General features: G+C 33.4%; 1 protein-coding gene across 1 annotated transcript; it reads right to left on the minus strand.

The window, feature by feature from the left end:
* Nucleotides 1–434: 434 nt before the first annotated feature.
* LOC139868886 (uncharacterized) lies at nucleotides 435–1256 on the minus strand. The gene has a single exon (XM_071857225.1). The coding sequence runs from the start codon at nucleotides 1254–1256 to the stop codon at nucleotides 435–437; it is 822 nt and encodes a 273-aa protein (XP_071713326.1).
* Between the last annotated feature and the right edge of the window lie 12309 nt (nucleotides 1257–13565).

Below are 13565 nucleotides of genomic sequence, written 5' to 3' on the forward strand. Positions count from 1 at the left end.
GCATTGACCAAGAAAGGAATCTCTAGCATGTGAGCTTACACTCCCCATGCCACCCATTAGTTTTATAAAATTTAATTTTATAAAAGTTAGATTTTATAAATTAAGTTTTATAAAACTTCCATATTTATTTTTATGTACATTTATTTATATAAAACCAATTTATATAAAATGCAACATAAATTAATTATTTAACCTATAAATAATTAAATTCATATTATATAAATTATTCCATAATTTATATATACACACATCAAGTAATATTTAAGAAAACCATTTTTCTTAAAGTTCAAGTGTCGCGTATTTGATCAATGAACCAATCGTTAAAATCAAATACGAATAAGGTGTCGGTAAGTTTGTTATTGGGTATGACCCGAATTGGATCATACATATTAGCCACATTAATTGAATATGTCTCTCGGGCATACGAAAAACCTTCAAAATGGTGCAGATGGAAATGTTCCGTTCTTAAGTTTATCAAATATAGGTGATTGGTTCAAAACGTTGATATCATTGTTGGAACCCGTCATCCCAAAAAAAGCATGCCAAATCCACAAGTCATAAGAAGCAACAGCTTCAAGCATAAGGGTCGGTTTCTTGTGATCACCCCTAGTGTATTGTCCTTTTAAAGCAACAGGACAATTCCTCCACTCCCAGTGCATACAATCTATACTACCGAGCATACCCTTAAACCCATGTCTCTCCTCGTGAGCACTATACAATCTAGCAACATCGTGTGCATTCGGAGATCGCATGTATTCTTTTTTGTACAATGTAATAATACACATACAAAAGTAATCTAGACATAGTATTGATGTTTGCTCACTCATTTGCAAATATTCATCACACATATCGGGAGCGGTGTCATACGCCAATTGACGTATAGCCGACGTACATTTTTGTATAGTAGTAAATGTAGGCCTTCCGATAGCATCAAATCCTTGAGAAAAGTAACTAAAATATACTGGCATATTATCACTTTGGAAAGTAGTAATACCTTGCACTATCCGGAGAAATAATTGTATGCGCATGCGAAAACGACGTTTAAATTTTCTTTGTGGATATTTTGGCGTCTCACAAAAGTAATCATTCCACAAACGTTGTGCAGCAACATCCCGTTCCCTAGGGATGTAACCTCTAACTCTCGGAATAGATGGTGCCGATTCGACTTCGGAATCATCATCTTCTATTTCTTGAATTAATTGAACAATCCGCAAATATTCGGAGTCAGAATTATACCCCCGTAACCTCGAACCCATTTGTAAACTAAGAGACTTTTGTGAAGGAAAAAAATAAAGTAGAAAAAAATAGAGTAAGTAAAAATGAATTGTGTGAAAATTGATATGATTGTTGGGGTTTAAATAGGAGTAAAATGGAGTAAAAATTGAATTTAAAAAAAAATACGGGTATATATCCGCTGGGTAACGGATATATTACCCCATCCAATCAGATGAAGACAGCACACCATTTGAAGCCCGTTTTTTTCAGTCAAATCTTAGACTGACGCCCCCAAGCGTCAGAATCTGACGCCCCGTTAATGGCGTCAGGGGCGTCACCTACTGCCAGCTAGTCTGACGCGGGCCCTTCTGACGCCGCGTTGGAAACAGTCTAAATATCATGTTTTGGCCCCCTTGCTGGTAGATAATACTAGCTAGATATACGGTTCTACCTAAACAATACACGAGGAGATTAACAAATTAATGACTCCATGAATAGTTCTCCAATAATCAATATCGATTTGTTAAAGAAGTTTAACGTCGACAGATATAAGGTTCTACCTAGACAATACACGAGGAGATTAACAAATTAATGACTCCATAAATAGGTCTCCAATAATCAATATCGATTTGTTGAAGAAGTTTAACGTCGACAGTATTGGGTGTTTTCTTTTATACGTCATTTTGTATCAGCTTGTTGTCGTTTTTTATGTGTCGATGGAGGTTTTAGTTTTCTCTGTTTGAGTTTGTTTGTTATGTGTATTTCTAATTCTTTGGTCTGTTTTGACTTGAGGGTGCGCTCGGCTCTTAGGTTTGGTTGGTTTGCTTTAGTTTGAGCCCAATTTCGAATTTTTATGTTTGTAAGTTGGTGGGCCTTCATTGATCTATGAAGTTTTTATAATGTTATATAGTCTTGCTTTTTGCCCGTAGAAAATAGGGTTAAAGCAAAAAATAGATTACAAATTTATACAAATGTACCGATGTCGCCCACAAATTCATTTTCGTCCTACTGTCGCCTACAAACTTTCAAAAAATGTGCTAATATCAACTTTTTATAGTTTTGACCTGTTACATACTAATTTTGACCTGATAATTTTTTTTTTTTAAGAATTAAGATCCAATCCACGAACGACACTTGTTGATTTTAACCAGTTTAGCCGGTAGCAAGTCATTTTTGTTTACATTGGTACACTTTTTAAAAGTTTTTGTTTACATTGGTCCACTTTTTGAAAGTTTGTAGTCGACAGTAGGATGGAAATGAGTTTGTAGGCGATATCGGTTCATTTGTGTTAGTTTGTAGCTTATTTTTGGCTTTAACCCTAGAAAATAAAAATAAAATCGTCAATGTGGATACAAATGTTTTATTTATTGAATAGCTATAGTTAGTTAGGACCACATGTGAATTAAACCTTAGTGTGGTGCTACAAAAGTTTATGCGCTTAATTAAAGGGGCCTATAACTAGAAAGCTAGTTAAACAATTTATCGTCCTATTTAAATAATAGTAGTGCTAATATCTTATTTATAAACCGCTTTAGAAACTTCTGTAACTTAAAAACTAGAATGATTTTAATAAACATATTTATATTTATGATTTTATGTCTACAAGCGAATACAAACATAGAAAAATAAGCAAGTGTCCACCAAAGTGTTTGTATTTTTTTTATTTTTTTAAAAAAATAAAATTTTTAAAACTATTAACTTTTATCAACCAATTAAATAACCAATCAAAACGGTACAAACAAAAGCCCTGACACATCTCGCCAATAGAAATCAAACCTAAATAACAAAACAAAATTAAAGAAACTATCTAAAGGCAAGTCAAACCGACCCAACGAAAGCAACCGAAAAACAAAACCACCAACGAAACAACAAAAAACAACCTACGACATGAACACACAAGGAAAGAAAATTAAGCTTACAGCAAACAAAAACAAACAGGAGCCTAAACCGAATAAAAGACAACCAAGAGCATCCGCGACAATAGAGGCCTATTTCCCTCTCTCCCCCGACTTCGAGACCTTCCTATCGACCTTTTTATATGAAACCGCCTTACCGGATCGAGACTCATACGAGAACAGTTTTGGAGAACCTATTTTGAAATGAACCGAAAAACCCAATAATTTACCTTCGACCGTCGGCAGGCCAAGAATCAACTAAAAAAAACCTTGGTATGCATTAATATAGTTCCCGTTCTCCAGATTATACTCCTCATCTCATAGTAATAAGGAATCGTTACCTCTAAACCATTCTTCACAACCTTCATCTTTGCATAGCCCGCATTAGTCATTTCATTCTTAGAAACACCCTTGTGCCCAAGATAAGAATCGTTCGACCCAACAGAAGAAGAAACTAACGCCTTCAATGACCCATCATAAGAGATATCATCCACATCCTTAGACCCAACACTGAAAACATTTAGCTCAATAGAATTCTAACACCCGGGCCAAGCGAAGAAAAGGAAGCAACATCGCCACCCTTTAATCTACACGAAAAACCACTCAGACCAATAGAATAAACTAACGGCCTGGAATTAACAACAAGAGCAGATGGAGGATATTCCAGATCAACACTTGAAACCTCGGGCCTAGTAGAAGATTTTTAGCATTCTTCAACAGGTGCCTTCAGCCCTAATCCAGAAGGAAATCCATTCTCCACTTCATCATCATGCTGATTAACAGTAGTCTCGGAGAAGATACCCACATCTGATTTCGCAATAGTCTCGACACCAGCCTCAACCTGCGTCTCTTGAATGTGTCCCAATTGATATGCATAAACCTCCGTGTTCGTTGTAACCGAGTCCAAGCCATTCACCGGTATACCGATATCACTACTACCATGGTACGACCCATTTATACTTCTCTATTCATCGAAGCATTAAAATCGAAAGACAGTCCATCTTCTAACACCCTCTCAACTAACGATATGTCATTAAGCTTTGTCATCAAACTCTATCGTTCACCCAAATATGAGTACTCACTACAAGAAAAATAGTTATTTGTGACGATCTTTAGTGACGACTTATATTACAATTAAAAAAATCGTCACTAAATTTGGTCACTATACGATATTAGTGACCAAACAAATAATCACTATAGTGACCAATATTATTTTTTTGATCTCTAATGATGTTTTGTGACGTATCTAGACTCTAGAGTCATGACCTACCTATTTTGGTTATTAATTTAACTTAATGATCAATTTAGTGTTATTAGTGACGAATAGCTCTTATCACTTAAACCTTTCTTGCTTGTAGTGACTTGATGGAAGCTAAGATTGTAACTCGGCTTCGATCATCTTGTGAACATGTCTAACGTTTGATCACTCAAGAAATGAAGAAAAAAAAAAAACGACATTGTTTAATGGTTGGTAAAAAAAACTCAAACATCCCATACTCGATATTATGAAAACGAACTATGGAGTTCTACATTTTATGGCGGTAAAAACCTCATATCATGAGCCTATGTTATATGATACCATACTCGAATATTATGAATAGGAACTACATTTTTTTTAGCCAAAAACTTCATTTTTATTATGATTACTAAAACACTTGGATTACCTCCTATGGGCATAGTACTCTTGACTCTTGATGTCCATTTTGCACTTTTTCAACGACGTATTAATGTACGGTCCACCTTAAGAACAAACTTGAGATTATAATACTGTACAAGACACACTTGATTTTTATTTTTATTTTTGCGAAAATATTAATATATATATATATATATATATATATATATATATATATATATATATATATATATATATATATGTGTGTGTGTGTGTGTGTGTGTGTATATATATATATATATATATATATATATATATATATATATATATATATATATATATATATATATATATATATATATATATGCAGGATCAATGAGAAAGTAACCAATAAGCGGGAAGCAAAAAAAAATCGTTTTTTTTAATTTTTTTACGGCATCAAGATCACACGAAAATATGAACATTTAGAAAAGACACTTAGTGATGAATGTTATTATTTAGGCGGGATAACGATCGACAAAAATAACATTCAAGATAATATTGTTCGTGAACAATGTGAACGTTTTTTTTCTTCTTCATGTTTTGTGAAGTAAAATTTAGCCCGATTTAGAGTTTAGGGTTTAGGGTTTAGGGTAAAGACCCGTCCTAATCCATAAGAACGAATAAAATAACATATGATTACATCGCGAGGTATTTGACCTCTATATGATACATTTTACAAACATTGCATTCGTTTTAAAAGACAAACTTTCATTACATCGAAAGTTGACAGGCATGCATACCATTTCATAATATCCATCTATAAATGATCTAATCTGTCATTTACTTAATCATAATCTTTACTGAACTCAAGGACTTGAATGCAACATCTTTTGAAATATGTCATGAATGTCTCCAAGTAATATATTTAAAATGAGTAAATGCACAACGGAAGATTTCTTTAAAACATGAGAATAAACATGCTTTAAAGTGTCAACTAAAAGGTTTGTGAGTTCATTAGTTTATCATAAATAATCATTTCAGATATTATAATAGACCACAAGGTACTCATATTTAGAAAATAATCTGTGCAGGTCTGCTCACTGCTGGAAAATCATTCATACGATATATAAACACCTGGTAATCGACCTTAACAAGATGCATATAGAATATCCTCCGCATACCGGCATTCCGCACGGTCATGCAAAAGCATACAAACAGGCCACTCTTTTAAATATGATGGTTGTGTACACCTCACAAACAGATCATATCTTTTAAAGCTGGCGGTTGTATACCTATTTCGAAGTACTAAAGCAGTTCAAATTCTCTGACTGGGGCTTGTGAGTGCCCATAGATCTATCTTTAGGATTCACGTCAATTAGGAGCTCGGTTTCCTAATTCTTAGATTACCAGACTATAAAGGGGTGATATCCGGTGTACTCGTAACTCAATCGTAGAATGTTTTTAAGTACTTGTGTCTATTTCGTAAAACAGTTATAAAACAGCGCATGTATTCTCAGTCCCAAAAATATATATATTGCAAAAACCTTTAAAAAAGAGGTAGTCAGCTCATCAATGGTGGATTGGTGGGTGCCCTTCGTGTTCGCATGGTAGTGAAGACCTGGATCATGTTCTTTTTCATTGTGAGGTGGATGTTGCTTTGTGGCGTAAGGTAAGGGTGTGGTGCGGGATAACTGCTGTTAATTTCCATCCAATCGTGAGTGCTTTGAGTGGCATGATCTTTGCAATCAACCAAGGAATGTCAAAGAGAAGAAGTATGTAGTTATTGCTGCTACTTTATGGATATTATAGAGATTACGTAATAATATTGTTCTGAGACGACGTCTAAAAATATAATTTTGTTTTTTGTAATTTTTATCATGTTTAAGCTTGACTTTGTCATTGGAAGTAAGATGGCTTGGCGTATACTTACACGTCAGTATAATGGAAGACTACTTGCTAAGAAGTGTAATGGAAGCCTGTAAATGATTGGTACCTAAGGAAGGGTATGCGAGAGTTAATGTTGCATGTGCTATCCAATTTTTGTGCTATCCAAATATCATATGTTGTCACTTTAGGATCTCAGGTGTTTTATGAAGTAATTTTAATAATGGTCACTAGATATTACTGACTCGAAGAATAGATTTGAAGATTACTTTATATGCGAGATCTGGTATCTAATGATAATTTATATGCTTAGTAGTCAGTTGGATCAATTTAGAAGTATTGGCCTCAATCAATGGACTACGCGGGTTCATGCCACTCTGATAGAATTGAAAGGAAAATGCTTGTATACGTCAATAAAGTTATGGTGACTTGCTACATCAATCAATGGACTATATGAGTTCATGCCACTATTTATTCTAATGTAGTCAGCATATGAACCGGAATTAGAATAAATAGTTTTTGGAACCGTGGTGAAGAAATCAAGATGAATGGGATTAATCTTTATATACTTTGAAGATTGCATATCATTGAAATTTAAATTCGAAGAATATGCACCACCAAATTTCTAAACGCAAAATTAATGGAACAAAGTTGTTGCTATTAAACAAGGTTTTTTGTAGCTTATTTGTCAAAATATTTATGGTTAGGTAATATATGTTAATATTATTGTTTATATACTCTGCTCTTCTACCAATAGTAACAGTTATGTCAACAATTTTAGTTACTAGACTACCAATTTTAAGTTACTTACCCTGTCATAAGCTTCGAGTTTAAGAAGACATAGCTTATCCATCAAATGTTCATTCAAAATGGTTAACTTAGGTTACAACAATTATGACTTCTATATAAGCATCAAGGAGACTTATATTGTCCATAACTATCTCATGGTTTTACTTTTTATGGCATGTAAATAAATAAACTATTTAGTTGACTACACCTCCATCAATGATAGGTCAGTACACGTCACCGTTGAGCTTTAGTCCTTTATTTACTAAAAAAATATGTCATCCATTTTCATTGAATAGGTTGTAGAGCATGTCATATGTGCAAATGAAGAGTTTTGAAATAAGAAACATGCAACACCTACACCTATGTTGAAGGATGTCGTATTCTAAACATGATCATTATTGGCTCTTAGGGATCCAGCACCTCATTTGGTATCATTGAGTAAAGGGTTAAAACGAGTTCAGGTTGTGTTCAGTTGACACACAACACTTTTTGTTTTATAGAATGACAAAAAAAAAAAAAAAAAAAAAAAAAAATGTGCAATATCTAACGTTTAAGACATTCGTGTAAATGGGTCAGGTTTGGATGAACTGAAGGAGAAGCGGTTGATCAATCGCCCCTCTCATCGTCTCAAATAAATCAAATATAAATACAAATATGAAGATTAAAATCAATCAAACCTATCGAATCACAACATCCGATGTTAACGCATTACATCTATGGATTTAACTACAAATTTGAAATTAACCATTTTTTAGCGATGCTTACACCGGAAAGATCAAACATATGCCACAAAACAACACGATTTTCGGCAAGCGTAAGCAAAAACTCATGAAAAAATGGCGCAGGGTTTAGATTTAGGGTTTAGGGTTTAGGTTAGGGTTTCAGGCTTAGATTCTAGAGTGTAGGTTTTTGGGTTTAGATTTAGGGTTTAGATTCTAGAGGTTTAGGGTTTATATTTTATGGGTTAGGGTTTAGGGTTTAGGGTTGGGGTTTAAAGTTTTTAGGGTTTAGGCTTTAGATTTGGGTGATGATATACACACAATCAATTTTTACAAATACACAACCAAACATGCTTTACAGTGTTGTACATTACAACACTGTAAAGCATGTTTGGTTGTGTATTTGTAAAAATTGGTTGTGTAGATATCACTACTCTTTAGATTTAGGATGTAAGGTTTGGAGTTTAGGTTTAGGGTTTTGGGTTTAGATATAGGGTTTAGGTTAAGGTTTAGGGTTTAGATTTTAGAGTTTAGGTTTAGGGATTTGGGGTTAGATTTAGGGTTTAAGGTTTAGGTTAGGGTTTAGATTCTAGGGTGTATGGATTTGGGTATAGATTTTGGGTTTAGGGTTTAAGTTTAGGGTTTAGGGTTTAGATTCCGGGGTTTAAAATTTAGGGCTTATGGTTTAGAGTTTTTTGGGTTTAGATTTAGGGTGTAAGGTTTAGAGTTTACGTTTAGAGTTTTGGGTTTAGATTTAGGGTTTAGGTTAAGCTTTAAGGTTTAGATTTAGGGTTTAGATTTTAAGGTTTAGAGTTTAGGTTTAGGGTTTAGGTTTGGGGTTTAGGGTTCAGATTATAGGGTGTAGGATTTTGGGTTTAGATTTAGGGTTATAGTAGGGTGTAGGGTTTAGGGTTTAGATTCTAAGGTTTATAGTTTAGGTCTTAGGGTTTAGGTTTAGGGTTAGGGTTTAGAGTTTTTAGGGTTTAGATTTAGGGTGTAGGGTTTAGAGTTTAGGGTTTTGGGTTTAGATTTAGAGTTTAGGTTAGGGTTTAGGGTTTAGATTTTAGGGTTTAGAGTTTAGGTTTATGTTTTAGATTTAGGGTTTAGGGTTTATGTTAGAGTTTAGGGTTTAGATTCTAGAGTGTAGGGTTTTGGGTTTAGATTTAGGGTTTAAGTTTAGAGTTTAGATTCTAGGGCTTAGGGTTTATATTTTAGGGCTTAGAGTTTGAGGTTTAGTGTTTTTAATGTGACTAATATATGATTCACGTTAATTGTATTCAGTATGGGCTATTGGGTTTTGTAGACGCTTATCGTCGTGTAAAAAATTATACAGTAATTCATAACAAATAGCTCTTTGTCTCCCCCTATATCATTTCAAACATCACAAATTATTTGATGCACATAGTTGAATTTAGTTACTTGTATTGAAAGAAGCAATGTGTTGGTGAATTGAAACATGACAGGAGTTTTGAATGAAACGAATTCATTAACCAATTTAGGATCCGCTTCTGATCCAAGAACTTGTTCAAGTTTGATGTTAACGAAAGCATGTATAAACTCAACACCTTCTAAATACAATATAATACTCCCTCCGTCCCAGATTAATTGTCCTCAGACAAAAAACACACAGTTTTAGGAAATCCCACTAACTTTATTTCTACACCAATGAAATATCTTCTCTCTCCAGATCCACCAATGAAATATCTCCTTTCCTTTCTATTTATGGAAGTAGACAATTAATTTGGGACATCCCAAAATGGAATACTGGACAATAATTTAGGGACGGAGGTAGTATGATATTAACAAACGATTTCAACTTTTAAAAATCCCGCGAAATCGCGGGTCTTTAACTAGTAAGCAATATTTAAACAGTACATATGCTTTGCTTTTTCATATCAAGACACTATTGATGTTTTCATACATGTAACATAATCGATTAGGCAGTTTAATAATCGGACATAGAAATTAGATAAGGGTGGCTCAAGTACAACGATGAATGATAATTGCATAAAAATTAGACAGCGGTTTGTTACCCTACCATCAATTTGGCAGCTACCCAACACCTTCCATTCTCCCGTAAAAAACGTTAGAATTGACATGTTGAATGAAAGCAACATTGACAAGTCTTCGACTAAAGTTACTATTAATGAAGTTTTGTTTGATTATCTCTTTTAAAATGTCGTTCTCCCCCTACAATTTAAAGGGGATGATTCTAACACACCATTTTTTAATCTTTACACACCTATTTTAACCTTTTACTCTTCTAATAATACTCCATTTTTTTAAATTGGTGTGTGAGGATCAAAAAAGTGTGTGTGAGAATCATCCCCCCAATTTAAACATCCTAAATCCTAATTAAAGTTTGATAACAAAATATTTTTTCATTTCATTATAATCATTTATTTAACGACGATATCGACGACGAATGCTCTCACTTGTCACTCATACACGCGTTAGGAGGAAACTCAATTCACGAAGATGTTGGCAGTACCATCGAAGGTTGAGAAAACTCCCAGAGACCTTCTCAAATCGCATTGATGTTTGCGGTACCATCAAAGGTTGAAAACTCTCTGCTTGAAATGAAAACCGAACATGAGTTGGTAGTATTCCAAGTTAGATCTCACTCTCATATCACTCAAGCCAAACTTCGGTGTTATTTCACTATAATCATTTGTTTTAAGAACTTTTCTAGACTATAATAATTATTTCTTTAAAGAAGTTAAATTTTCCATATATAATATATTTACATTAGTATATTAAAATAAACATGTATAACTGTTAGTATAATAAATAAATAATGTGATGGGTATGGTTAACGAACAAGTTTATGATAGCTTATGACAGTTTTTTTTTTTTTTTTTTTTTTTTTTTTTTTTTTTTTTGTATAATCTCACAGTAAAAGCTTTGTTTATGTGACAATAATACTAGAGCTTATTGAAAAAATAAGCTAAGAAAAAAAGAAAAAAAAAGCTAGTTTAACTAGCTTATACAATAAGCTCTTAGCTTATATAATTAAATATTATTGAATCATAAATTTTATTGTTATTTTTGGTCATATTATATTATATTATATTATATTATACCTACTTACTAAAAACCACCAAGATTTTTGTAGTTTCAATTGTTACTTTTTGGAGTTTCAATTGTTTTGGATTGTAGTTTTAAGTTTGCATTCACACTGCATTGGGCCCCTCAACTTTGTCTCAATTTACACAACGACCCCTCAAGCTTACATTTTCTCAGAGATAAAAAGTGTAAATATACAATTTTATTAAAATAAAAGAAAATAATTCCACCCGAATTTTTAACGGGTCCTATCTTCTCGCACGGTGCGAGTTAAATTTTTTCGAGCCCACCGTTCAACTCAAAAAAATCTTACGAACACAACGGGATTAACTATACGCGAAACGGGCACTTCAAAAAAAAAACTCTCAATATCTCGGACTATATTCAATACATATACACACCTATAATACCTCGGACTATATTCATTCAAATCTAATTACATATTCTGATTTTGAAATCTCAGAATTCAATTCGAGATATAACCAAAATCATCACTCTTAGATTCCTACATCTTTCAAAACTATACTTTGACTTCAAAACTGTACTAGAACATCATTTCTATTCATAGAACCCAGAAAAAGAAATATTTGTATCATTCAAAATCCTAGAACATCATATGTATATTAACGATTACAATCTGTGTTCAAACTCCTCGAAATTCCTGAAGACACTTCAAATAATGAACAATCGAGATGATGATCCAACCACATGTTACCCACAGTCATGGACCTGAAAAACTCTCATAGTTTAACACGTATCCGTGCCAAATCCTTTGCCATTTATTAACAAAAATAACTTTTCAATCCCTTTTCAACGTAGACAGTTTTGTCACAGCTCCAACAAACCAACTTCAATTGTTCATTTGAATAAGCCTTATTATAACGATTACCCCTTCATCATTGTTACCGGGGAACCTTTTATATCTCGCCACATTAGCAGTAAACTTACCAACAACTTCATTGATCTTCAAGCTTCTTTGGAAAAAAAAAACCACTATACTTATTTATTGGAACCCTATCATATACTCGTCTGCATCTTGTAATAGTAGTTGCCATACCAAAAAGCTTGAATCAATACTCTTGAATTTCGCAGCAATTCTACACCAACAATTATATATATACATATAACGTCTATCTCCAAGACTTACATACTTCGAATATGAAGTTTCTGAAAAACACCCCAATCTACGAATTAGTTCTCTGAATTTTTGGAAAAACAGAATGAAGCAGCAGAAACTGTAGACAACCGTAACAGTTAAAAGTTTAAAACTCAGAAAAAAGAGAAGGTTTGGAACTGGAAAACGGATTGAGCAAACCATGAAGGAGGCTGTGGACAATTCACAAAGACTAAATCTGCCTTCAAAGAATTCAAATGATTCAATGTCTGCTGAAGTCTTTAGCGAATACCTTACTCCTTACTCTAAACCCTTGCGGACAATATTCTTCATCATCCTCTGATCTTAGATATTCTAAGATATCATCATATCGTTCATTATAAATATCTTCGATGTTTCTGAAGATATCTTCATAACTATTGTTATCCGAAATCATTTACATCTTCGCGCTATCTGTGTTACATCATAAAAGAAACTATTTTAGTTTCTAAATTCTGAAACCTTCGAGTTTAAAATATGAATGTTTTTGAAATAGTGTTAGGAACTGAAGCATGAGTTAGTATAATATAATGACACTTGATCAACGTGATTATATTACAGTAAGTCATGCTGAGTTTCTAATGGGACATGACGATTCACAGACCATACCATCATCATGTGTCATGTTACACGACTCTGGTATTCTATTTAACCTCTAAAAATATCAAGAAAATATTTTCTTGATGATTCAGTCTTTTTCGGATATTTTGGTAATTTGACAAATCAAATCGTGCTACTGCCTTTCCTTTCTACCTAGTATATTATGATAATTCGAAACTCCATACCTACGAATTCTGGATCATTACTGGCAAAAAGAAAATAAAAGCATGAAACTTCGAATAGAAAGGGGGTATAAATCGCAGCAAACAGAAAAGATCATTAACTGTAGATGTCAAGACATCAGCAGGGACTTCGAAAAATAATGAAAGATTTAAAGTCCGACAGCAACACATAAATTACAAACCGTGTATATCAATACGTATTGCAACGTAAAGACACGGGAGAATTAAAAATATTATAACCCTAAAGTAATAGTAAAAGTAAATAAAATCCTCCGGTGGTAGATGAAAGAGAAGAATGACAGATATGAAAGTTAGGAGTATATCAAGGATCAGAACGGGATGGAGCATATTGACGAATGTTTTAAAGTATAAATTGAGGGAGGAAGAATAGAAGGTGTGAGCTATGAAAATGAGGAAACGAAGAGGGTGGATATATAGTAAAAATATCCGACAGGGCAATCAAAA

The sequence above is a fragment of the Rutidosis leptorrhynchoides genome, chromosome 9 (assembly GCF_046630445.1).
Source record: "Rutidosis leptorrhynchoides isolate AG116_Rl617_1_P2 chromosome 9, CSIRO_AGI_Rlap_v1, whole genome shotgun sequence".
In the NCBI taxonomy this organism is placed as follows: domain Eukaryota; kingdom Viridiplantae; phylum Streptophyta; class Magnoliopsida; order Asterales; family Asteraceae; genus Rutidosis; species Rutidosis leptorrhynchoides.